The sequence below is a fragment of the Drosophila subpulchrella genome, chromosome 3R (genome assembly GCF_014743375.2).
Source record: "Drosophila subpulchrella strain 33 F10 #4 breed RU33 chromosome 3R, RU_Dsub_v1.1 Primary Assembly, whole genome shotgun sequence".
In the NCBI taxonomy this organism is placed as follows: domain Eukaryota; kingdom Metazoa; phylum Arthropoda; class Insecta; order Diptera; family Drosophilidae; genus Drosophila; species Drosophila subpulchrella.
In genome coordinates, this window is record NC_050609.1 from 20053449 (window position 1) to 20080775 (window position 27327).

Genomic DNA, 27327 nt, shown 5'->3' on the forward strand with positions numbered 1-27327 from the left:
CAGAGACATTTCTCTTGCATGGAGAGCCCGCAGCAACCGCACTTGGAAAATGCTTCATTTTGGCTGGCAAATCACGCAAATGAAATGCACAAAATATGCGCCATTTATAACCTCCCTCCCTGCGGCACATAGAACGTACGTGAGGCAGTCAGGCTAGAAATGTGGCAAAAATTATGAGGCAACAGGCAAGAGGCCACAGCCTTGCGCTCTTCCCCAAGAAACCCAAAGACATGGCACACACACGACTCTGCCGGGAAAAGACGACTGTGTCCTGTCCACCCCCACTTTCTAAACCCCTACCCGAACACCCCTGGCCACACTCAATTGCGCGCTAATTTAGCGCGGCTCGCACTTAATAATTTCTTTTCATAATTGAGTAAAAGGCAGAAAAAATAAGCGCGAGAGAAATAAACGTGAGGGAAACCAACCAATGGGGCAGACATAAGGAAAATGCAATTGAAATCGGGGAAAGAGGAAAAACTGGTGGAATATATCCATTCTTTCGAGGGCTGACCGAGGAATTTAGAAAATAATAACTTAAACATTGCAGACTCGTAAACGACTTTTAACTATAATTCTCCGCTACATGAAAATAATTTCACAAATGTTAAAAAAAAAGTCTTAAACTAAAGTGTTCATATCGCTGACTCTTTACCCAGTTTTATCATGGCTATATTATTTCTCTTTTTGTTTTAAATCAGTTCATTTTATAATAAGGGCCTGGAAAACAACGAGACTGAAAACTCTTTACCTACATAAATGACAAGCGCAGATGGCAAAATCGTATAACAAAATGGAATGTTTCACAAAATAGGCAAATCTTTTATTTTGCTTATTGATAGAGATTAGTACTAGGCCTAACATAAAAAAATACGAATAAAATTCTCTAAAAATTCTCCAGCTACCCTCGAAAATGTCACTTAAATTATCAGCAATCTCACACACTCGAAATATGCCATATGCTATGATCGTCGCCACGCCATGACGTGTTGATTGAGCACAACCAGCTCTCTCCACTTTTCCCCACCGAGATTTATGACGAATGCATTTGGATGAAGAAAGGCAATGTATACATACGCTTCACATTAATCGGAACCAAATTTACTTTGAAGTTGGGCCAGCATAGGCAGTAATTAGGGAAACTACTAAGGAGACATCTTCTTACTAAAAGTGCCAAACATAAAACTCGGGCTATGTAGGCGAAAGCCTACTAAAAGAGAACACTTTGCCCACTAGGTCGTTTATCTCCTTTGTTGCAAATGATACCTAGACAAGTTAGGGTCAAATTTGCTGGTAATTAATTTCCAATTGAGGGGCCTATTGATGACACTTTGAGCAACGACTTAATTGGGCATCGGTTACACGCAACAAGAGAAACAAAAGCCCCAAACTCACACACACGCGGCCATTTGAGTTAGGAAAACACATTAGTAAAACATAATGCGTTTGTCGATTAATCAACTGTTCAAATAGAAGCAGTTCGGGTAGGGGTTTTCGTTTCTCTCTTCGGTTTGGTTAACTAATTTATAGGATTTTTATCCAGGATGCGAGTGTGTGACCCACTCAAATTGGGGGGCGTGATAATTGCACTATAAAAATGCGCAACTGGGGAAAATAAATTAGCCGCTTTCTGTTGCTCTTGTTGCTGTTTTTCGTCGACGGCAAAATAAATCTCAATTTATATGAAAATCGATTACGTTGCGCATTATTAATTATTTAAAAGGTTTCACGGAAATGGGCAGGAAGTTACTCGCTTTCTGCTGCTTTCCGTCCCCTCGGGTAATTAATAAATAAATTAATGGCCAAAATGATTCCGACTTACGTTTTCTTTTTCCTCGTAGTGCAAACTTACCTGAAAGCAGAAAAGAGAAAAAACAAAATTAAATTTCATTGTAAGTAAATGTTATAGGAGCATAAATTATGGCATTTATGAGTTAAGTTTGAAATTGAAAATTCATCAAAACGACGGTATAAATCACTGACAAAGAATGTGCGAAAATTAATATCGGTTTTTTGTTGTGCCCGGCGCTTTTGCTTTGTTCAATTTATTAGTGTCAAAATGGCAACAAAGGCGGAGAATCCCTTTGGCAAGGCCGCAGGACAAAAGCTGCGAATTTATCACGCACCCCTCACTCGTTCCTAGTGTCCGCCCCTAACATGTAACAATGATAACTTGGCCAGCCGTGTGTGGTGGCCATTGTGCGTCTTTTGGACTCTTTTGTGTCTCATAAGTCATTTCGCCCAGCTCAAATAATTCATAATCGATTCTCAAAGCGCTTGCCGCATCCCCTGGCTCTTCATCTTCCTTCTCGCCCCTGCGGTCGAGTTTGCTCTGGAGACAAGTTCGTTAGGTTAGCTAGGCGAAAAAGAAGGTCCAACATTTACTTATGAAAATCAAAGTGAGTCCTGGGATTGCCAAAATGGGGGGATTGGGGACTGAAAGCGGTGGGCGGTGGTCGAGAAGTGGGGGTAATGGCTGGAACAAGACAAACACGGCACGCTCGCTGAATTTCTATTAAGCCAAATAACTCAAAAGTAATTGCCCGGGCGTTGTCGAGGTAGCAATTGCACTCAACTTCGCAAGCGGCGCCCGACCATGAACATCCTGGGATCATCAATATGTGCACCTTAATGGATGCTTAAATAAATTATAACTTCAAATTGCGATTGCCGAGCGCTCTCCTTTGGCAGGGCCACTAACTGAACTTGTTCCAGTGGCGGCACGTACAGCTAAATACATTACGCCCAACTGCAGTTGTGCGAAAATATTTACACGTGATTACGGCACCCCTAAAAAATACCAAAACAAAAAAACAAAATTTCTTCGGAGCTCTTTTCAGTTATTCCTTCAACGCTACTCAGCGTTGCCACAGTTTGAGCAATAGATCATTAAAATTTTATTGGCCGCATATTTCTTTTAAAAAGAATTCTCGTTTTATCCGTATGAGTTTACATTTGCACATTATCTGTACCACAAAACGAATGCAGCTAGATGTATAGCCATTTCGAAATTTGTATATGTTCAAGCTCGTAAAGCCCTTATTTAATTTAAAATTTTTTTTTTTAATTTAATGCCGCTTCAAATCTTTCTTGCAACAGCTGGCTTAAACAGAGTGTGTAGCATACATCACAGCTGCTGGCCGGCTAATTGGTCTGCGTAAACGCAATTAGCGGAAGGAGGACAGGACTCCCACTGAAGTGACCCCGCAGCAAAGCTCTCTGATCCCGGGCCTGCTAGAGCTCTTTAAACGGGTTAGCAGATGCTCCGACAACAGGAGCGACCTCATTGCACTCGAGAGCGCAATCGTTTAGCAACGTGCTGCAAGCCAAAGGAGCAAAATGAGCCAAGGAGCCGAAGAAGGCAAGGCTTGCATACAAATTGGCGCACGTGTGCAAGAGCTAGGTGGAAGAATATTGTTGAAAGCCGTGCCACAACACGCTCACAAGCGCAGCCCGCACACACACCAGCACGCGCGGAGTGGGTCAAACGTGAGCCTTTCAAATGCTAAATGGACATTGCTTAATTCCATATTCCATGGCCCCAAGGAGCTCCCGCACTGAGCTTGTGCAGCTCAGCCATCATAATAGCTCATTATGCTGTTGCTGTTGCCGTTTCCTCCCAAAGTTCATTAGCTAAAAGGCCGTCAAACCCATCGACAAGCTGATGCACTAAGACGGAGTTGAAGATTTTGCGAAGACGTTGGCCTGGCAAAAGATTCAAATTGGTTTCTGACACAAACCAAAACTGTGTATATTTTGCGGTGTCACAAAAATTTAAAGGACACTAAAACAAAAATATACTTTTTTTTAATGGAGATCTTATTATTTGTTAAGACTGGGAAAACGAAAGGGACACCGCATTTAGTTATATCTCAAATAAATAAAGACATCAATATCTTAATATCAATCTTAAATCACAATAAACACGGAACACTCAGGTGAGCATTGAAAACAATTTAAAGCATTTAATACATCATCAGAAGTCAACGCAAATTAATTTGGCATCGTATCGGCGGGTAGACGTTGTCTTTATCTATATCTATATCTGCGACACATCTACACTCTTTTATATGCTCATATCAGTTTTTATTCTGTTTTTATTTTGATGTCGCAATTTATTTTTGGTTCGGCGTCAAGAACTGCATAACTTGGCCACGCTCCAACCAAACGAACCGACCAAAAGTCATCCCACGCCAAGTGGCTACAGAAAACAATACTTAATATTAAGTAGAATTTTCCCAGAAATATTTAAAAAACAATTTTTTATGAGCAACAAGGGTTGGATCAAGAAGACAAATAACCCCATTGCCCAAATAGTAAATAATTAATTTAATTGTATGCGGAAACAGTATAATAAAAGCAACTTTAATTCGATTTTGAATAAACTACGATAATTTATATATCTTAGAATATTATATTACCGGAATGAAACGCACGGTACTTTTTTTGAGCTAAACTATTATTCGAACGAATAACACATTTTTAGTTTTAACGGCGCCTCTTCAAATGGATAATATTGTTAAGAGCGTTTTGGGATTAGCCACTTTCGGTTGGCCGCATTTATCTTCGCACAGATTACCCCACATTAGTATGGTCTTTAATACATTGCAGATTTGTGTATGAGTGTGGGGGCTACATATATGCCATAAATCTGTGCCATAATTATGGCACTAAAAATATACAAGTTGTTGCATTGTTTATATACCGCAACCAACAACTATGGCTACATCTATAAATTTATTTTTGCTACTGTTTCCGGTGATTTTGCAGAAATTAAATAAAGGAATATCGAACTTTTAATTCAGCATGACAGAATGCGTGTTCAAAGCTTCTCAGGTATATTTGAGTGGGTGGGAACAGCTTTGATCGTCATAAAAGAAACGAAAATTTATAGTTGACATTTATTTAAGAGGAATAGATCTTTGAATCTTGTAATTTATCTTCCTTATAGTAAAAGAGCACGACACTACGGAAATAACAAGAAAATATTTCATTCCTCTGGATACACACCGATTTTGTCTTCCTAATATTTGAAGAATTATATATATAATATATATATAATTTTTTCTTCTTCAATGTGATATCATTCGATTATGTTGAGCCACCAACATACTTAGATGGATACAGTATGCTTTGAGTTGGTACCGTTAATGATTAACAATCTAAAACTTTCTTTCATTACATTAGATACAGCTATGCAAATTCCTAAAAGACTCACGCCCCTCTTACTATTCAATTAATTTAACATTACAAGCCTGGCACACTTGACAAGCAACCATAAAAGCTGTACATCAAGTGGGAAAATGGGAAAGCACCAGACATAAAAACGTGCAAACGCAGCGGCATGTGATGGACAACATTTTGATCTCGAGCAGCAGGCAGATGGCAAGAATGGGGCCCCATAAAGCCAGCATAAATTATATATACATTTAATTTGAATGGCGAGCAGCAGCGCCGGACGGAAGAATTCATAAGTTTTCATTAGCGCCCAGATTTACACCAAAAATTAGCCATTAAAACGTCTCCAACTATTGACTTATGACTGCCAAGAGGTTCAGAAAAAGTTCCCCAGTGCCGCTGGCAGACACACCCAATTATCTGGCAACGTTGTCCTAAGAACAACTTCTAAGACAGCCCGTGAACATGAAAAGAAATAAAATCGTAAACATTATTTTTAGCCTGCAGGAAAATGCGACCAACTGATATAACTTTCTGAGAGAAGAAAATATTTTCATTCCGCTCGAAGACCAATTTTGGGAATGCAGAATTATACGAGTATACCTCCATGATACACGAAATGCCTTATTTAATCCGCTTGGTTCGGATGCACTTTATCTAATGAACTGCCTGAGCACACGAGCGTATACACAATATGTGAAAATTGAAACTATATTTACTGTTAATAAAATACAATCGAAAATTCATTTATTTATCTATGGCACGCTGAGAAATTGTAGTGCAAATATTTGCAATTCAATTGCAACGGCAACAAAATGCACAATACTACGACAGCAAAATCAAATCGAAATAAAATGAAATAAAATATAAAAATAACTGGCAGCGCACTGACGAGGCATTGCTTCTGCCATGCAATGAGAAATATTCTAGGAACATTTCTGACCATACGGACTGACAGACAGCCAATAACATGTATATGTACTTCTTCTAAAACCAACAAATGTTTCAAATTCTTTTTGCATGTTCACTGTTGACACTAGATCCACATTTACAGCTGGATTGTTCTTAAATCTACTTAGGATATTTAGTTTTAAAAATAAAATGTAGGAGAGGTGTTCACTTACAGCTTGACTCATGCTATCAACTGTTTAGCCCCTAGACCAACCATAAACAACAAACTTATCTAAAACGAAAAGAAGGATAAAAAAAACGTATTTCTTCGGGTTGGTTAATACGTAAATTGTAAGGATATCCTTAACCTATTGTATCAGTATTTTATGGGTTAGTTAGAACAATAGGGAAAATAGAAACAGTCCGAGGCAGAGGCAGAGATCATGCAAACTTCCGTTGCCAGCAGCAATTGGCAAACTTTTCGTAAACCGCTGACCCTATTTATACATTTTTGTTTATTTTCGATTGTTTTCGAAACTCGTTGTTATTCGAGTCCTGTTTATTTACACAAGCTCTGGAAGATTTCTTTTTTAAGCGAGCACAAACAGTGCGTTTAGCGCGATAAATGAAATATCAAAAAATTAGAATTCCACCAAGAGAAATGAGGCAATTAAATCATACGTTATTTGGCAAAGATAAGATTCTTTATAAAATAGATGAACTACTACTACTTTCAATATATTTTTACACATAACTTACTCGTCTATTTTTCTTAAGAAGGTCATTAAGCCTAACACAGTGAGTCACGAATTTAATCAAATGGGTCAACAAAATTCATTCTCAGTTTTTTACTGAACTGCAAACAACAAATACAAATGTTTCCGACCATTTAATAGTGTGTAAAAATACAATTTGCATAATGCACACTCACGTAGAAACTTTTTCACACGTTGTACATACTCGTATTGTGCTGTAATAGTTCTAGTTTGTGAGTGTGGTTAAATTGTGGCTGTTACTTCTATCTCCTGCTAATAAATCGCTTATCTTATTTGTTGTTATTTAACTCCCCATTTGGTTGTTGTCCGAAAGCAAACACGAAACATCATAAAGACCACGCACCCTACAAATATATATTCTCGCAGTCCTTATCTAAAATGCTAAGCTTTCTATATCTCTTGCTCATTCTATTCCCATCAAATTGAACATTTTAAATCTGTGCGAAACTTTATTGATTTTTACGAGCATTTAGCCACTAATAATGTCAAGCACACTCCACACATGGCAACCACTCAAATATTACTAACATTAATTATTATATTGATTAAAATCGTTAGAGTGAGATTAAAGCCAAACGCAAACGAATTATTAGTTTGGGTTTGTGACCAGCAAACCATTTATGCTGTCATCATGCTCATTTTCTAGGAATGGAAAATAAAGGGTTTCAGATTAGATTTCCGTGACTAAGGCCAAGAACATTGCCATCTGGGACAACTAGAATATAAAAGGGACCACCAAAATAGTTCGCTCCAAACTCAGACAATCGGCAAGTGCCTTGAAGGACTGGGTAGATAAAAGGAGGAATTGGCCCCTGGCTGGCAGCATGCCCGATTTTGGATGACATCGAGATAAAAAAAATGCCAAATACTTGGGGCACACAATGCCAGAAATCTCAATTATTTAGCCAAACATGTGTTAGCTGTGGCAGTGCTGCATGCCCGGCAATCCCTCAGATACGCGTGCTATGGGAGCGACGACAACAGCAACATCTTCGAAGCGACGAGTGGTTTCCATCGAGCAAAGCGACAGGCGGTTATAAGTCAAATTGAAATCTTGTCAGCAGACCAAGAAATTATCTAGCCTGACTACAAAATATTCAAACCAGCAAATGCCGAGCGAGAAATGTTATTTATTTGAAACAGATATTTAATTGAAATCACAAATAAATAATGTAGCAAACATAACCCAGAAACCAAATCGAATACGCCAGCAAAATGCAAGGCAAAAACCTATTTGCCTTAGTGAAAATTAAATAAAAATGGCAAATATCAAATGTCGCACAAGCATAAATCGTAAACAGAAATAAAAACTTTTGAAACCAAAGCAAACAAATACTGAAACCAAGGACTACCAAAGAATTTCCTTAATTATCCCCAATACTTCAGATTAAATTCTTCACAAAACTTGCATTAAACAGAAGGAAGGTAACTAACAGTAAGCAAACATGTCGTATTTGGCATGATTTGTCCGCCATCGTCTTTGCACACACCAAATATTTCATACATCTTAGGGGCACAATATAGTGCATTATGGAAAGGGAGCATCTTAAACTTCATTTAAAAATTCCACTGAGTGGGATGTAACTTTGGAAAGCGCCACAGTACCCGTGGGCAAAAGGAAACGAAGCTACATCAACGAAAAGAGCAACAACCACAATATCAGTAGCTACATCCTCCTCAGAAATAGCAGCAGCCTCATCATAACTAGCAACAGCAACACCAGGAGCAGAAAGCAGAGCCAAACTGCTGGCAGCAACAGTGCAAAGATTGAATGCAATGCATAAAAGAGCCAAATTCCACACCGAAGAATAACAACAAGAAAAATTGTACGAGGAAATGCTTAACGCAGACACCAACGGGGCAAAGGGAAAGCGGAGCCACAGTCGGGGGACTGAGGAAAAGCAGACGAGGGCAATCCTGGGCGAAAATCCCGACCAAAGACAAATGTGGGTCGAAAGCGCAAAGTGCAACAACTCGCACGCACTGGGCAGACTGGCGGGAAAGGAGGAGGGAAGTCGCGGGAAAATGCAGCACTAGCAAATGCAAGCCGCACGCGCCTCCGACGGAAAATGCCAAGATGAAAAACAAAAGCGGAAAACTAAACCACTTTTTTGGCACTTGCTGCCGCTGGCTGGAGATTGGCTGTCGCCCGGCGCGCTTGCCGTTGTCGTTTTTGTTGGCGTTGTCTAGTGGTGTCTGGGGCTCCTTGAACAGCTTAAGTGAAATTTAATGATATCTTTACAGGCCAAGAAGGAAGCAGCAACAGGTGTGGCCTGTTTTCATGGCGCCTGCTGTTCTGCTAATTTGTTGAATTAAAGTTTCTGATTTTATTGCTGATAAGTTAGCCAGCTGCTGCAACAACGGGTTAAGTAAACAGAATGAATTAGATTCATTGGGTGCTTCCGCAGTATAAGCGCAAACAATTTCATTAGTGCTACTCCTTAAAAATTGGGTAAATACACCTTTTTTAAAATAATTCAATATTATCGTTTTAGTATATTCATTTAGAGTATTCCATAAGATATTGTAAATGGGCAACTAAATGCAAAGCAAAAATATTTTTGTGAACACAAGTGTACATTAATGTTCTTCGAGATTCATTTGGTAAACGAAATTGCCTCATTGGATTCGAGCTGGGATGAGTGGGCAACCTCTCTAATGACTTGCTCTAGGTGATGATGTCGTCGTCATCGTATATTCACCCACAGTGAACATCGTATTCGGAACAGTTTATTTCGTTTAAGAGCAATTGAAATAAATTCTAAGGCAAATTGCCTGACTGTGAAAGGCGGAGGAAGCAAACAAGCAACGGCTGCAACGGCCCCTCGGCAACTCTGAGATTTTAGTCTTGCTCGGCTAATGTCCAAATGCACTTAAAAGTGCTGAGGCCATGTAAATGGGTCTTCCAGCCCTCCGACTCCCTGCCATAAATACCCTCTGTTGCCATCCGCCCATTTATGTCGCATTTCATAGCTTCGCTTCAGCTCTTGAGGGCAGCTTGGGGAGTTTGACGCAGTTTATTTCTCATCCAAACAACTGAAATTGAAAACGCGTGGGAGTCGCTCAAAAAATATAATAGTGCTAAACCCGATGATCTGTCATTTCATGGCTGATGATGTTGCTGATGCAAACATTATTTATCCAAAGCTTGAAACTTAGATACGATAGCCGCACTTCTCTCCGTTTTTCATTGTTTTGCGTTTTTCGTCGGTGTAGTGGGGTTTGCAAAATAATTTATATATATACGCTTATTATTTATTTTAAAAACGCATTTGAAGTGTTTGGGTGCATTTTAGCTGTGTAGTTGCATCTTTTTTAGATAATGCAAAAAATATTAGTCAATGATACACACTGAAATATTATACAAAAAAAGTTAGAAATCAAATGCAATAACGACTTTTAAAATAATAAATACAAATAAAACATTTACTTAAATTGGTTTAAATTTCTTGGTTAGCCCTTTCCATTACCAGAGGTCCATTGAACCAATTCTTTTCTTCCCGAAGAAAGTCAATTGCAAACTCATTTTGGCAAGAAACTCACGCAACCACCTAATTGCAATTGCAGTTGTAAGACAAACTCAAGTGCGGCAGTTGCTGCCCAACCCAACCGAAACCTAAGCGAAAGGTATCCCCTTCTCTTGGCCGACAACACAAGAATGGAACCTGCTAGTTCTTAAGCAAGTTAACTACCACTTAGCTATAGTTCCGAGCGAACTCTAGTATGCAAAGGAGCTAGTCTCTCGTTATCTGCGCCAAAGGAATCAAACAAAATAAGATAATTCAAGAAACAAGGCGGCGAAGAAGCCAAGTCAAAATCAACGCACATTTCAAAAAAAATCAAATTTGTGTTTGGGGCTCAGAGAAAAACCGTGAGTATTACTTATAACAGTTAAAAGAATTTGTAAGAAATTAGTATAATTTAGTCTGAAACGATATCTAAAAATTTTTGAAAATAAAGTTTTACTAATCCCCAGCCGTTCTATATAGAAACACATTTTTCTTTTGTTTTGGTTTGTGCCTAATAAAAGTTGTTTAAATAAAATGCACCAATGTTTTTATATTGTTTTGCAAAGTTTGCAAAATGTAGTAAACGTAGTTGTTAAATCTGGAAGCAATCTTTAAAAATGGCCCGTTGATAACTGCAAAGTATCAGCAAAACGAATTGTATGCAGTATGCACAAGAAATTTTTTAATAAATGTCACGAAAGTGCAGCAAGCTCAAGGAGCCACCTCATAGTCAATGTAGAGATGCATGAATATATTTATGTGACAACTACACCCCGTCGCAGAGAATAAAGTATGCCTTAAAATAATAGGGAAATCAGATATATGTGAAGATTTATGTGATAAGATTTGTAGCTGATTTACTCACCCACTTTAAAGGAACCCACACATGTGGAGCCGTATTCAGCGTTGGCGCCTTCTAAGTTTGTGGAAAATGATTTCGGCTCGATTCCAACGTTTGGTTCGCGATAAACTATTTTAAATGATTATGGTGCGGTAGCTGAGCCATATGAGAGGACAACCGAAAATAAAAACACAAACAGGACGGAAATTAAAACAGCTAAAAATATTTATACTTAAGCCGATATGGTTATTTATAGATGGGGTTCTCCCGCTGATAATTTATGAGAACACAAATTCACTTGGATTCGAGCAAGTAATTGGCTGGCGATTTAATGGATATTCACAGAAATTAATTTCGTTGGTCAGAGCACTCTAATAAATTTGCATTTGACATCCACCTAAGGCTCAGGGATTAAGACTTCTCACATCGGATGTCAACAAAAAGATTTTATATCTCTTTGATTATTTTTCAAGCACATATGAACACGAATTTATTAAACAATGTATTCTATGCGCTGTGTTGGTTTAGCTGGGCAACTTGGCTAACTCGAGACACTGACATTGCACACGACACACGTTCGCGACGGTGGTGCTGGTGGTTGGTGGTGTTGGTTTGGTGGTGCTAGTAGCAGTAGTTATACTAGTAGAAGGGGGAGCGGACGGGCGCCTGCAAGAATCGAAAGAGAACAGAACAATTCCCATATGAGACACAAGTTTCGTTTATATCAATATATATCTGAGGAATTCTGGAGTAGTGTTTTATTTATACACATACATATATATTGATAATGCAAGGCATGATCTAGGTAAAGCTCTCAAGAAGAAAGTAGACAGAAGTAGACAAAGAAAGAATATGCACAGATATAGGGAGGAGGTTAGGGTGTAAAATAGATTTTTTGCATTTCGCTTAATGAGTTTGAAACATTTTTAGGCACGCGACAAAAAAAAAGTGGAATGAAAGATGCCGTTTTCACAGCATCAGGAAGGTTTAAGCAAAAATGTGTTTGGCAGTCAACGAATTTAATTAAGAATAGCATTTTTCCATGCCACAGTGTGCATATATTTATAGAATATTTTTTATTGTGAAAATGGAATTTAAAATTATTGTATAAATGTTTAGAAAACATTTCAAAATAGCGCACACCCACGATAGGACAGGGCAGACAGGCTACCAAAACAACAGACAGGCAAGATAGGAGATAGTCAGAAAATGTGCATGAGAAAGAAACAGAAGATGGGGCTATAAAACAGCTTTTAGGGACAGACAGATTAATATAAATACAGTGAGGGTGAGGAAATAAATAAATAAAATATCCAAAAAAGTGGAACGAAAAGTTTCACATCACAACAACAGCAGGCGCATAAAATACAATAAATATATTTGTTTGTATGTACAGAATGGATATGAAATTTTAATATGGCGTGTAGACTTCCATGTGTAGAGAGAGACAAGGATGCGTTGTGGTGTTCATTTATTTGAGTGATTATTTGTTTATCTACATTTGATTTGCTTGTTTGATTTGGGGGTTAAACAATTATGTGTATAAAATATGTCAACAAAGAGATTACTAAATGCCTAGTTTATTTGTGAAATATATTTGCAGATAATATAGCACACGAGGAATAAAATTTCGTACATAACTCGGTTGAATAAGAAAGAAGTGGTTCCAAAATCACACGCTCTCTTGACACTTTGCCTTCCACCCTTGACACCGAAAGTGGGCTAACCGGCAAATTGCACCCCTAATTACACACAAGCAACTCTTCTCCCACCCCCAAAACCCTTTTTTAGCCCGACAACCGAAGAAGCTGAAAAAATACCGAGCAGCTGTCGTCTCACTTTCTTATCAATCAAACGCAAACACTCGCAGACAGTCGCACACCACCACACTTATCCGTATAGAAATCGTGTGTGGTATTTAAGTTGTCAAGCTTATGTTTGACATATACGTGCAGTCTGATAAAAAATAAAAATTATACACTTAAAAATATGTGTACCAATAAAAGGTTACACTGTTGCAATATATTTTCTAGATCTATAAAAAATTTTTTGTGTAATAACTCGGAAGAAAATTACCCCGCTGATGACACAGTATGCGTGACAAAGCGTCCACCCCCAGCCTACTCGATTGATGTGTCCGTCAGTTTGTGGGCCATTTGAGCGGTCTATTATGCGGCAAATCTCCCCACATGCCACACATGCCCCATAATATGACAGCCCGAATCATCACTATACTCACGGGCTGTGTTCATTTGCATGCACATCAACACCTTAACAAATGGACGAATTTCCACTCCCCCACACACTCAGAAGATGAGGTCGAGAACTAAGCCAAACAAAACTGATCCATCACACGGAATATCAATAAATATTTGCGCCCTGCCCCCACCCACTAGATTACTCGATAATGAGGATAATGGTTCGTTTGGTGATTTTCTAAAAAGATTTTTTATTTTTTCATCTCGTTTCTGAGCGTGTGCGTTGATATGCCTTTCATGTTTTACGAGTTTCGTTTGGAAAATCAATGAAAATTCCTCGCCAGACATAATTAAATCTCTCATTTGTTTGTACACACATATAGTTTTTCAGATTTTCGAACTTCAAATGGTTGGGCTCAATCCATCAATCCTAATCAACTCGACCTTCCCGCCAGTGTGGGTTTGCTTTTAATATATCTACGAATTGCCAAATTCAAGGGCTTAAACCGGTTTCAGTTACCAGACACACGCACTTTTTCTGCTCGTATTGTCAGAGAGCCAAGTTCAAAGAGTAAAGTCGGAAAAAACGAGCATCATTAATCATTTTCAAGCGGACAATCTCCGAGTCGTCTGTCCGAGTTTATTTGTGTTTTGGGTTACGCATGTGCGTTAGTTAATTTGTATAGCTGCGTTAATTAACCAAAGCGAAAAGGCTTTTGTCCCTACATTTTAGCCTCTTCGACTGTTCTTCTCCCAGCCATTAGCCACAATAAACAGACTGTAACTTTTGGAGGCCGAGAAGTATGACGAGCGCGACAGGCATTGCAACGCATGAAAGCACAGATTGGAGAAAAACACAAACGGAGAAACTACCAGAGAACTTAACTCAAAGCAATCAAAGAGCCCACAAATAACACAAGTTAACTCACAAATATAAGATCCTAGATCTTCGGACTTTTAGATACCCCATAAATCAAAATCTATTACGAATTGATTTCTTTTAAATACATGATGCCATTTTATTTGACATTAAATTTTATTTTATTTTTCAAATTCAAATGTTCCTAGCTAGCTGATTACTTTTAAACCATTCACCCACTAAGAACTGAACTGATGTGACTAGTTTTAATATTTGGGACCAATTGATTAGCTCTTTCAACAGTTCAGTATACCCTCATCCAAAACCGGGTATTAAAACCATATGAGTGCAGATACAATCGCAAACACTTAAAAACACGAGAGCGAGGCCTGAAGCTCCGAAAATTTGTGCTCAAGGTCAGACGCGTTGAAATTTCGAAACTGGGCATTCAACTTGATAATTTATGAAACGCGTTTGGGTATAAATACAAGTAGGGAAGGGTACGCGTACAACAACACCAAAGACCGAAAATGAATCGAAACCCAAGGCAAAACGCGCAAGCGTGGCCCCAGAACTTTTCGCATGTGCGAAAGGGAGACGACAGCTTGTCCTAAAATGGAGCAGGGAGACGTCTCTGTCTATCAGAACGATCCGATCCATTGATCGAGATAGGTTCCAGTCCGGCTTTATTCTCGGCGCAGTTTGCAAGGGGTCGGTGTGACCGTCATAAATTTTCCCTTGATGATTTGATTGCTGCTGCTTTGGATTTTTTGTATTTTTCAAATAACCATTTTGTACTCGCTTCATCCCCAGCGAAGTTCTTTCAACCCAGTGACTCAGTTTGGATTGCTGTACAGGTAAAACGTGTTTCAGCTTTCGGTTCTGTTTTGTTTTTAATGGGCTTTTATTGCGGCACGCATTCAGCCTTGGCAGTGAAACAAATGGATTTTAATGCGGCGTGTAAATTCGGTTATCTAGAAACAGCAAACGAGACTTTTGCGGTGGGCAAGAAGCAATTTCTCCTAATGACTGATAAGCGAAACTAACAAAACGGCTGATAACTATGAACACAAAGAATACTTCATCCGAGTTTTGCTTTAATGAAGTTGTCGTTATAGAACCACCTGACTACGGTTTATCGAAGTTTTTCCACAATACCTTTGGTATTAAAGTTCCCATTGAATCGAACTCCTCATTAAAAGTTCAATTTTTTAAGATAATTTTTCTCAGTGCTCTAAACACACGAGACTTTTATCGGAGTGGGAACAACTTAAGAAGGCGGCAAAAGGGGGGAGGCGAGTGGGCGGTGAGTACAGGACTGACAACTGTTAATCAACAAATTGATGACTGAACGCAGCACATGCGGGTGCTACATTTCATTTACTTTCGATTTTGCACAATGCGATGGGGGGGACAAACAAATGTAAGGGGGAGGAGGCCGGTGGTTCTCGGAGGAGAAAGGCGGAAGAGTGGGCGTGCCAGGGGAAAACTGGCGTCGACGACAATTGGAGACTTCCACTAAATCCCGCACTCGGAGCCAAAGCCAGACGCTAATTTGATATTTTAATGGCTTTTTGTTTGCAAATTACGCTCGACTTGGCGTCGCGTCACCCAGCACTTCCCTCCCGCCTCCTCGCCAAACACTTTTTAAATGAGTCGTTTGTGTCTAAAATAACGGCGCTAGTTGTACGACACTGGTTACTGGATCCATGTGCATGCTCGCCCGAACTTTTATTTCAAAATTAACACGACTCGCAGAGACTGCTGTTTGAGTGCAAGTGAGTAGGTTGAACAACGAACAAATATTCGATCCTAAAAGCAAATTAGCGGAACGCATTTTCACAAGATCTTTGCCAAAACTACACTTTTGGCTGATAAAAATGCAATATCACTTTCCCATTAGAATAATTAAAATAATACAAATTTATTTGATCCGCCAATATGTTAAAAATGTTTACTATTTCAACGTGCTTACGTAGAGAAGCTACACTATTTCAATATTTTTATAAATCATTCCTCTTTCAAGCCAAAAATACGCATACGGTGTATTCATTAGGACCCGCGAGGGAAATAAAACCTAACAAACAGCTCCGTTCTCTGTTCCTAGTTGACCATACGAACCAAACCCCACCCGCAGGTGAATTGTCAACGAAATGAAAACCTACATGGGACAGTCAAAGTAAGGTGTACGAATATGTGGTCAAAACCACAAAACCACAGCGAAGCAAAGCAGACCCGAATAGCGGGGGCAGGGGGAAAAAGAGGATCGCCGTTCCAAAAATTATGAAAATTACGTTGAGCATGCCAATGAGTCAGCGAAATTATGCAAAAGAGGTAGCGATGGATAATCAGAGTTGAGCAAATGAAAACGAATAGCGTTGCAAATGAAAAGGTCGTACGGACAGAACCAAGGGGTGGCAAAAAGGGTGAATACTAAAAACAACACTCTGGTTAAGATGATCGGATGGGATGAATAGGAATTTCTCAATAGGACAAATGTAGGTACACACTAAAGCGAACCAAAAATCAATCAGACTGAGGATGTACACTACCCATTTGACTTAACCTACGCCAGAAACCTTCTTGACTTGGTAAAAAAGGCTATTACTGTTTTTCGTTGAGGTAGTTGAAGACTGTAGGGCAACAATGCGCAATCACGGACAATGAGTACGAGAAAGAGACAGCGAGATTGAGGGACAGGGGGAATATAGAGTGCGTGGGCTGCAGGTAAAAGGAGCAGGGTGTACGAGATCGGAAACAGGCAGACCAGAGTGTAAAGCAATAATGGCAAAAATGTATTAAAACAAAGATGGTTAAAATTATAGGTAAATACGAAGTATGCAGGCGAGAGTGAGAGGGACTTACAAATCAGTGAGCGGGATGCAGCAACTGGCTCTCTTGTCTTTATTGTTGTTATCCGTTCAATTTGTAATCCAAAGTGGGATTCGTTACTTGGTAAAACTTAATTCAGATTATGTTTCTTTCGTACACTTTGATAATTTAGACACGGCTTGGCAAATACGAGGGCTTGGCAACACAAAATATGCAATCACTGGAAAATCAACGCAAATTAAAATCCGGGCCATACCGATTTTAAGCACATGTGATCGCCACGCAATGGTGTGATTATTCTTAATTTTCGGTTTGTTATTTATTAAAAAATGCAGTGGCAGCTGTTTGTGGAAATCCCAGAAAGCGTAAAAGCAATTAAAATTCTACTTTAACATTTAAATGCAGCAATTACTGCCTCACTGATTTATTGAATTCTTTAATCGTTATGGATCTTGTGGTATTTAACAACACGATTTTATTTGCTTTTATGTGTACTTTCTAAGAATTGTGCCACTTTTACTGCAATAATTGCTTATCACATTTGTGTGGAACTCTTTCGGTAGTTAACTAGAGCAATCCCATGGCACTTCGGGGCACTGCGAATACTTAAAACAATTTCTGACAATAAGCAATTTGACTGTTTCACAACCACTGCGCGAATTCCAGTGCAATTGGAAGACCACTAAGCACCGAGGGTCCGCGTGATCTTGCTTTGCTGTTGTTTTCGGGATCCCTTCTCGCTGTTGGGGCTGCTCCACCGCACCGCCGGAAAGGAACAGGAATCACGAAGGCGACGCGCAGCACACGGCGAAGGAACAGGGAAGGACACGAAAAGCTAAAACAAACGGAACGGGACCGAAACGAAGCACAAAAGGGAGTAGTAACTGTCAACTTGAAACTGGCCGGGCGACGCTTTCGATTCCAGTGACTGGAAACGCAAGTGCGACTACTACAATGTTATTACTGCGCACGTTTGTTCCCACGATTCGTCAGCTGCGCGTTTGGCGGCAAGAGCTTTGTTCGCGCACCTCCCTTTAGCCTTTATTCGCCGGTGATCCGCGCACACAAATCGCCGCGTTGGTTAATTCGATTATTTACCAGTCTCACGCGAGTGCAAAACTGTCCATCGGTGGCGTTTTGTTGAATTCACTTTCTGCCTTTCTGCCTGCACTTGATTTACCGCTACGATCAGTTTTAACTCGCCCAGTGTGACCGCGGCATCCACGATCAATATTACCGTCGTTTCTCTGGTCACGAACAACCAGAGCATTTTCCAACGACCTCGGACTGGTCTCACTGATTGTCTCCCTCTTACGTTGGCACTTACGTGGCTCTTACGTTGTTTGTATCCATGTTTGTATCGATCTTACACTGTTACTCTTAGGTTAGTGGAGATCTCAATCACGATCACTGTTTTCAGTCGAGACTCCAACCATTCCAACCGTCAATTCTCTTTTTAAATTCCAACAAAAATCTAACAACATCTTGAAGTAGATTTATAAATATTAAACTTATTTTATTTATTGTTTAATTTGAACTGTAATTTTTTATTGGAAATTCAAAATAAAAAAAATTAAGCAAGCTAAAGGTCTACGCTATAGTTATATTTATATATCAATAGTTCAGAATTGTATAAAAGCCTTCAGCCACATGCCAACAATTTAACGAGCGGTAGAAATCCAAGAGTAAACATATTCCATTTAGATAAGGAAATGCTTGAGACACCCAGCTCGAATTATAACGCCAAAAAACGTATAGAAATGGTGACTAACAACATTCCAATTTTTAGAATGGCTAGGTTAATAGCCCCCACTGTGGCCGATCTCGTATTTTAATATTTGTATAAATGTTCCAGACAGTAAAAACCCCAGGCTTGAAAGTGTGAAAATAGTCAAAGATATTTTTTGTCGCATAGGTACCGTAGGAAAAAATAGCTTAGCATACTTACGAACCCATTTTCAGGTATTCAGTGCGTTTAAATTCTAGAGATTGTCTCAAATATTTTGGAGCAAGAACGAAAGTGTTGTTGTCTGCCCCAAAAGAGCTCGACGGGCGCTCTTTCCAAACGCGACAGCTCTCACTCTGCCGGCCTGGCGTCGGGCAATTACAAAAGCAGTCGCCCCAAATGAGCGAGCGCCAATCGCCAGCGGGAGCAGTTCGGCGTTGGAGCTCAGTACCCCGCGATCGCGCAGTTCAGAATCGCAGCGGAATAGAAGCGGAAATCGAAACAAAGGCGCAAACAGCACGCGGCACGCGGAAAACGGGTCGGACAACATAGCAAAACAAAACCCAATAAAAATCAGATATTAATAGGAAAACCAAAGTACACAACAACAAAAAGGTTCGGTTAGCAAGTGAATCGCAATTTATTTATGGCGGGTGCAACAATGTGGTCGGACATCGTAGGAATTCCCGCAAACGAATTGTTGCATATTTGCTTGACTTAAAATGAAAGAAATTCGTCAATAAATGTGAAGTGTGTGCAGATTTGTTTTTGATAAATTCAGACAAAATGAGAGCAGGCGACCCAAAGAAAATTTTACCGGCCGAAGGGGGTGAAGGTTGTCAGGCTTTAAGTAATTTGCAAAATGTTGGCAAAAATGCTCACAAAACATTCGAGTGAGCAAATATTTGCAGAATGGGCCCGAAAGAATATGCCACACAAACACACACAATCGAATCTAAATACGCACACAAGGACACCAAACGCATTGAATCGATTGTTTTTTTTCTTCGTACCCGTTACACACCAAATTGAAGGGAATATCGTATTCTTGTTTATCTGGCGTATAAACAAGATATGCTTACTAAAACACCGGCGGGCATGGCATAGAAAATCTGTTTTGCTGAGCACGTGTCTGTAGCTTTTACTATAGTTTGATGAACTTTGATCAGTTGTAAGATGTTTCAAAAATGGAAGCTTTCAACGTACTTGATTATATAAATTTCCACTTTTATTTAAAGCCATTTTCAAATATAGAAAATTACCTTGTGAATTTAATGGCACATTCTAGTCCAAATAAAAAAAATTATTTTCAATTTTTTTATTTTATCACTAGGCAGTGGCATTGATAATAAACTTGTCTGTGTACGTTTGTATAAGACAGAAATATCTGAAGTGGTAAGCAGGTCAAGATTATTTTTACATTTTTCCACGCCGTCTCTGAACCCGTCGATCTAAATACATATAAATAGTATCTATGTATATGTATACATTTAAAATTGGAATATAAAACCATTGTCTTCAGTAGACTTTTGGGAGTGAATAGAAAATAGACTTAATGTTTTTGTCGGTTTTTGTTATCCCTGACGGAAAACCACGTTTGAAACCAAATATAATCTCTGTCAATATAATGTAGGTTGTGTATCTTGATTTATAAATAAGATGATTTAAGCTACGAGTTATCCCCTACGTTTTACATACGTGTGCATTCCAATAAGACAAAAGTAGATTATGGAACCATTACGTTTTTATTTCATCTTCCTAAGTATGTCATTAAAGCTCGCAGTATCTGTGTCATTAACAGTCACTCAGACGAATTGAAACGGTCATCAGTTATAAAGAAAGTCAAGTTAAATTGCAAGATAAACAAAAATATTTTTAGCCTGATCCACATTTTTTTTATTCTAGAAATTTATGTTGAACCTAGTTTGAAAATATCCAGTGAAATAGAATTGGGAATTTTAAAGATTTATCTGTTGTAGAATAGGACATCCGGAGTTCGACACACCTGCACTAGTCCGCAACTATGTCACTGTTTTTATTTTGGGCGGCATTATAGGTGGACGGCACCACCACCCACCGCCTACAGCCAGCCAACCACCCAACTTTCGACGATTGGCAGTCGTCCACACGTTGCCAACTATTAGAACAATTGAAAAAGAGTGTGCGGGTGTATCTGGGTGGCACTGAAAAGTATCTTGTTAGCTGCGCTGATACAATTGTAAATGCTGAGATTTAAATTCTGTTTTTCCCCTTTTATTTTTTTACGTATGTATAGTATGTGTTTTTTTGGTTGCGTATTATCGGGGAAATTTGCACACTAACTGAGAACGAGACTCGAGCTCAGGCAGATTGCCAAACAAGAGGAACGCAGACAGCAAAAAATCGGAAAAATAACAAACCCGAAAAATATCTAAAATAACAAACAAGGGAATTTCATGGAAGCAATATCCGGCCGAGGGCAGTGAGGGATGTGTGTGTTTGCTCAGACAAAGTGCAACAGTATCCACATCGGCAGCTCCTCTGCAATTGCATTTGGTCAAATGTGGAGTTTTGCCAGATTCGAAGCGAACATCTCCTAAGTTTGGTTGGTTGCCTTTCCATCAATCTGATTATATGTACGGAAAACTATATCATTTGGGTACTTCAATTTCGATTTTAGGAAATCTACATTATTTCAGTAATTTAGTTTCGAATTTATGAAATTTAATGTCAGAAAATGTTTTCACTATGTGATTTTGGGACCATATTAGCAAAAGGTTGTATTTAATAAATTTTCAAGATTACATTTAACAAAAGCTTAAAAAATTATTTTAAAAAAACTTATTTCTGTTTTTTTTTTTATAATGTTTATGTTTTTATGTAGCTTTTATAAAACCGTTTGTCGTACCGCAAAAATATTCTGAGAAATGTAGTACATTTATTGCATCATAAAACAATGACTCATGGCTTTTGAGGCGCATAATTCTTAGACTTGGGCTATGGATTCTGAATTTACAATGTTTATTGATGGAGTTGTGGGAGATGTTATGCAGTGTATGACATTTCTGGTTTTTCTACCGCAGAATGTGTTGATGTTTGCCCAGATTTTTGAGGGACCTGAATTGGGGTTGATTTCTGCAGTAAAATTTTGCAGTGAGCTTCGTTTTGCTTGTTTCAGTTCTCTTCTAAACAAAGCCTTGTTTTTCTTGAACTGTATGATGTTCTCGAGAGTTATATTTCTTCTTAGCAAGTACCACGATTGGATTTTGTTGGTTCTAAGTAGTTCGAGGAATGTGTTCCACCAAGGGACGGTTTTCTTTTTGTTAAATACTAGGTTATTATTTTTATAATGTTAGCGGCTTCTTGATTTATTTGGTTGCTTGGTGGCCTTTTGTTGTGAAAAATTTCCGTGAGTGATGTAAAGAGAGGCCAATTTGCGGTTTCAAGCTTGTATCTGGGAACTTTGTGGCTTTCACTGGAATTCTAATTATCAAAAAGGTTACTATGGATGGGAAAATGATCACTACCGAAGAGTTCATGATCGGTTTTCCATTTGGTCTGAGTGGCGAGGTTCGGGGTAATTATTGTTAGGTCCACGTGTGTCAATTTATGGTGAGTTGAGAAATGGGTTGGGGAGCCATTGTTTAGGGTTATTAGGTTAGATTGTGAAATGTATTTAAAAATCGTACATCCCTTTCTGTTATTGTTAGGCGATCCCCAGCTTTGGTGCCAGCTGTTGAAGTCACCTGCTATGATGGTATTTTCAATGGGGCTACCATACATATTTTCCAAATTTCCTAGTTCAAAATTCTTGTGGATATGAGACGAAGCTTTTGTTTGGAGTGAATAATAACTCCGACAGAATCAAAATCGTTGTTAAGATTAACTTTTTCGTTCTGTATCGAGTTGTGTATAAGAATTCCTACTCCACCGTGGGAGTTGTTTGATGTGTTTTTACGTATGAATGTGAAGTTGATAGGGATGGGAATGTTATTAAGGGAATGTAAATGGGTTTCTTGCAGGCAGATGGCTTTTGGGTTATAACATTTAAGTAATAATTGTAGTTGGTCGTAATTGTTTATGTAGCCGTTACAGTTCCATTGCAGAATTAATACCATTGTGATCATTTAAATAGTTATTTTTTATAAATCTACTGAAAGTTCTTCCTCAGAGCTGTTGTGATTGGCTAGTCTACTTAATTCTTTGGCTAATTTGGTAGTATTTATAGGCTTTGTTTTGTCTGATTTATCTTTGGCTTTGAGAGGGGGTTTTGATCTTAGGTTTGTTTTATTATTATTTTGGCTTCTAAGCTTACGGTCGGATCCAGTCATCTTCTTCTTGGGGCGGGTCGTAGTGGAATCTGAAGAAATCTCAGTCTCCATTTCTTCGATGACGGTGCGTTTGGACGAAGTGCTGGGTTGGTGATCCATGATGTCGTTGTATGTCCTTAACTGACGGTTGGTGCTTGTGATGGTAGGTCCTTGGGTGCTGGCAGTCTTTTGGTCTTCATTTACAGTGGTAGTAGGTTGGTTGGTGGAAGTTATCTTGGAGTACGGAGTAGATTGATGGATGTGGCGCATATTATACATTCCTGTGGCGGTTTTGTGGTCAACTTTTTGTAGGGTTTTTATTGTTGTTATTTCCTTTTGTTTGATAAAGGCGGGGCATGTTTTATCTAGTGGGCTGTGATTGAACTGGTTGTTTATGTCATACTTGTAGTTTATGCAAAACTTTGGTTTGTCGCATTCGGTGTCCTCTGTGGTGTGTGCTTCTGCGGAACAGTTGGAGCAGGTTTTGGGGCTTCTGCAGAATTTGGTCGGGTGTCCAAACTTCAGGCAGTTACGGTATTTCAGTGGGCGTGGAATGTGTAGTCAAACTTTAACTCTCTCGTTTCCTATCATCAAGGTTTCGGGTAGAGTTGTTGATGAGTCCTGATTCTTGTAGAATATTGTTCTTCATGATACGTATTTCTTCAATGTTGGTTACCTTTTGCGACTTAAGCTCGTTTAGTATATCCAATTCATCTATGTTGCGAAGTTCATTAGAGTAGATGACTCCTTTTGAAAAATTTAAAGTTTCATGCTCAGTTACGGAAACAGTGAAGTTGTGGAATTGCGTTAGCTTTAGTAATCTATATGCCTGCTTTGTGCCTTTGGTTTTAACTATTAAGGTTTCGTTTCTATTCTTGTTACAAGACTCCACTTCGCCACCGCAGGTGAAGTCAATGACCTTTTTAATCACGAATGGTGAAACTTTTTCAAATGTCTCATTGTCCGTTCTGGTGATCGTGAGAAATTTCGGTTCGAATAATGTTGTTCTGGTAGACAGAGGGGGGAAGTCTAAGTCCGGTGGTCGTTGCATTATTGTTGTGCCTGGGCTGCCGCCCGCTGCACAAGGCACTTGTGCGCGTTTGTAACGGTTGCGATGTGATTTTTGTTATTGGGTTTTTTTGAAATTTTCTTTGAGCACTTGTTTGTGTTTACCAAAATTGTTAAAATGTTGTATTTCTAACTGCTGGTACTCGCGGAGTTCTGCTGATAGCACGTCTTTACTCGATGAGGTTTGGACTGGTACTGTGTTGCTGTTATAATTTTTTTTTTTTTTTTTTTTTGCTGGTATTAATATTTTTGTTTACATTGTTATTTCACAGAGGCTGTCTATGAACAAAAAAACCAAAGAAACTTAAAAATAGAAAATGGCTGACTTAGAGGAAGTTCCCGAGAAAGGTAAGAACGATAAAATCCTTCCCAACAGCTCTACATATCTTATTTTATTTTATAGTGCCACGCCTGGGGCTGCGACACCTGCAGGCCGGTCTTCTCTTCTATGGACTGGCGGCCAACACAGTCCTCCAACTAAACGTTAGCGTGGCCGTGGTGGCGATGACCAATGGGACCTCATCGAACGATAGCGACCCGCCCGTGGGTAAGCGAAAAGGCAGCAATAAGACCAAGCTCACCCGATTTCCCACCTTTAGCACTACAATTGGTCGGAGGAAAAGAAGTCGTACATCCTGTCGAGCTACTACTGGGGCTGCGCTCTGGCCCAATTCCCTGCGGGCTATCTGTGCAAGCGCTTCGGCTCCAAGGCGGTCCTCTTCTGGGGCACTCTGGGATCATCCCTGCTCAGTGCCCTTACAACCTACGGGGTTTATGCAGCCGGCTGGAAGGCGTACTGCGCGGTTCGACTGCTGCAGGGTCTTTGCCAGGTGACATGGCCCTGCATCCACCAGCACCTGGCTAACTGGTGTCCCACGGCGGAGAGAACGCGTCTGGGAGCGTTTGCCTACACGGGATTCGATTGCGGCAACGTGCTTGCCATGTACGGCGCGGGGACGATAGCCAGTTCCTCGCTGGGATGGCCGGGCATTACCTACTCGGCAGCCGTGTTGGGCCTGGTTTGGTGTGTCCTCTGGCTGCTTCTGGGAGCCAATAAGGCCAGCGAGGCCAGGTTCATTGGCGAGGCGGAGAAATCCTATATTGTGGGCGATCTCCAGCGGTCGGAGAGGAAGGAGCCCAAGAAAATGGAGATCCCCTGGAAGGGCATTTTCACCTCAGTCCCAGTCCTCGCCCTGCTCTGCGCTCGTTGTGCCGACAGCTGGGGATTGACCACCATGCAAACGGAGTTGCCCACCTACTTGAGCGGCGTCTTGAAGCTGGATATGAAAAGCAATGCGATCTACTCGGCCCTTCCCTTTCTACTCATGTGGGTGATGTGCTATGTTTACCTGATTATCGCAGATGTGCTGCTGCGAAAGAAGTGGATGAGCTTGACTGCGTTGAGAAAGACCTACACGAGCATTGCTCTCTGGGCACCGGCCACCATAATGCTGATGCTCGTTTTTGTGGGGGAAGGGCAGAAGTCCTTGGTCCTTGTGTTGGTAACTCTCAGTGTGGGCGTGAGCAGTGCAGCGACGATTGGCAGCGAGCTGAATACAATTGATTTATCGCCAAACCACGCCGGGATCCTGGCCGGCCTCATGAGCAGCTTCACCAATCTGATGGCTCTGCTGACGCCCCTCGTGGTGGGCGTTTTGGTCACGGACACCAGTCAGCGGAGCCAGTGGCAGGTGGTGTTTGGCCTTGCTGCAGGAGTTCTCTTTGCCGGGAATGTGATTTTCCTAGTTTGGGGCACTGCCGTGACACAGCCGTGGAACGAGTCCAAGGAATCGAGGCTAGAACTAGAGCCGGAGGAGAAGCTGTTTCAGCACACCAAACTCGAGATAGCAGCTGATGGTTCTGATGGTAACGGAATAGGCTTAAGACTGAACTGTGCAAGCCCTTGAGAAATATATTTATATTTTTATTTCGAAGCTTGTTATTACGATTTTCGTTCAGGAATGTGTTGGATATTGTGTTCTTAGTTTTTTAGGACAGAACGTTGAAAGGTAATTGAAATGGAAAAGTGTCTATTTATTGGTAGTGAAAATGTGCAAGGCAAGTGCATTTCTGCAAGGTGACTTTAATTATGAATTTTGTATTGCAGCTGGATATTAATGCAGGAAAAATGTAAGGAAAATGAAGAAAATTAGAAAATATAAAATTGATTTACCAGCATATGAGAGATGTCAATTTCATAAGCCTTTCCTGCCAATTTCTAGTCATAATTTACGACCGTCTGGAATGCTGTTCCAGCTTGCAACAGATATAATTCTTCCTTGTCCGGCTTAGGCCCTATCACCCTTTTGCCGCCTTTTCCGGACACCTGTGCAGCAGGCGGACTCGGTCCGAAGCCTGCATAAAGAAGACATTAAAACATGTAACTACAACCAGGAATCGCATAAATAAATAACAACAGCTGCTCACTTTCCGTTTGCAAGACAAGCGCTTTGTGCTCTGCTGCATATTTATAGGCGCATAAAATATTGTCGTTTACTTTTAATTTAATGACAAGAAATTTGTACGCCTTCCCCTCTCATTTCATCCTGGTAATGGCCTGTAGCAATTGCAATCTATCTTCCTGTTTCGCTCTCCGTTTACGACAAAGCAAAACAATTACAAAAACGAGTATCACATGGACCAGAAGCGATAATCAGCAGGGGAGACAAGGCTTGAATCATCCAGAGCAGCGTAGACCGCCCGTAGCCGCCACTTTGGTCAGTGGGCCATCCGTCAGTGGTTGAAATCAAGGGGCGGCAGAGTACGCAGCTACACTGGGAAGAATTCAGATACAGTGTAAAAAAAACCCACTTTAAGAGGAATAGAGCTGCAAACTCAATAACGTATTCGGTAACGAACTGTTATTGATCCCTTATGTACTTTCAACTAAAAGTATACAACTACGATTGCTAAAACTAAGGATAAGAGAGATTAACATTCCATTCGTATCATTCGATCGACACTGTTTTTATCAGTGTAGTCACTGTTTAGTGCGCTCCGGCACGTTGATAAAACATTTCGCTTCGTTACGTTATATTTTATTTTATTTACAATACGCACGCAGTTTACTTTCCTCCATTTCACCCACTACCGCCCCGGCAGCATTATGTATACGCCGCTTTGGCCATCAGCGAGAAGCATCGTTTCGGTCATTATTTGG

General features: G+C 40.0%; 2 protein-coding genes across 9 annotated transcripts in view; one reads left to right on the forward strand and one right to left on the reverse strand.

Annotated features, from left to right (window-relative positions):
* Window positions 1-18283, reverse strand: part of LOC119560289 (polypyrimidine tract-binding protein 1) — a 146952-nt gene extending 128669 nt beyond the window's left edge. For 2 of the 6 annotated variants that reach the window (XM_037873706.1, XM_037873691.1), the window contains exons 1-3: window positions 18183-18283; window positions 17118-17304; window positions 11220-11861 (exon numbers count right to left, since the gene is read on the reverse strand). Coding sequence is in view for 3 of the 6 variants with exons in the window: in XM_037873666.1 (XP_037729594.1) it covers window positions 1823-1852; window positions 6303-6314 (42 nt within the window). In the remaining 3 variants the exon portion in view is untranslated. Of the gene's footprint in view, window positions 1-1822; window positions 1853-6302; window positions 6345-11219; window positions 11862-17117; window positions 17305-18182 lie in introns of those variants that run through there. The other 4 variants (XM_037873682.1, XM_037873666.1, XM_037873698.1 and 1 more) reach the window with 4 other exon arrangements.
* A 776-nt stretch (window positions 18284-19059) lies between these two features.
* On the forward strand, window positions 19060-26101 carry LOC119560340 (putative inorganic phosphate cotransporter). Of its 3 annotated transcripts, none has more exons than XM_037873736.1 (4): window positions 19060-19425; window positions 24440-24515; window positions 24571-24710; window positions 24767-26101. In XM_037873736.1, the coding sequence occupies exons 2-4, from the start codon at window positions 24485-24487 to the stop codon at window positions 26072-26074; spliced, it is 1479 nt and encodes a 492-aa protein (XP_037729664.1). In that variant the 5' UTR covers window positions 19060-19425; window positions 24440-24484; the 3' UTR covers window positions 26075-26101. The 3 variants fall into 3 exon arrangements, with proteins under 3 accessions (XP_037729664.1, XP_037729681.1, XP_037729672.1); XM_037873753.1 differs by having other exon boundaries at window positions 24571-24714; window positions 24767-25177; XM_037873744.1 differs by lacking the exons at window positions 19060-19425; window positions 24440-24515 and having other exon boundaries at window positions 24581-24714.
* Window positions 26102-27327: the final 1226 nt, after the last annotated feature.

Coding starts and splice junctions, on each gene's coding strand:
- LOC119560340 (XM_037873736.1), top strand. CDS start 24,485: ATGGCTGACTTAGAGGAAGTTCCCGAGAAAG. Junction 24,516..24,570: donor AGAGGAAGTTCCCGAGAAAG/GTAAGAACGATA, acceptor TTTATTTTATAG/TGCCACGCCTGGGGCTGCGA. Junction 24,711..24,766: donor CGAACGATAGCGACCCGCCC/GTGGGTAAGCGA, acceptor TCCCACCTTTAG/CACTACAATTGGTCGGAGGA.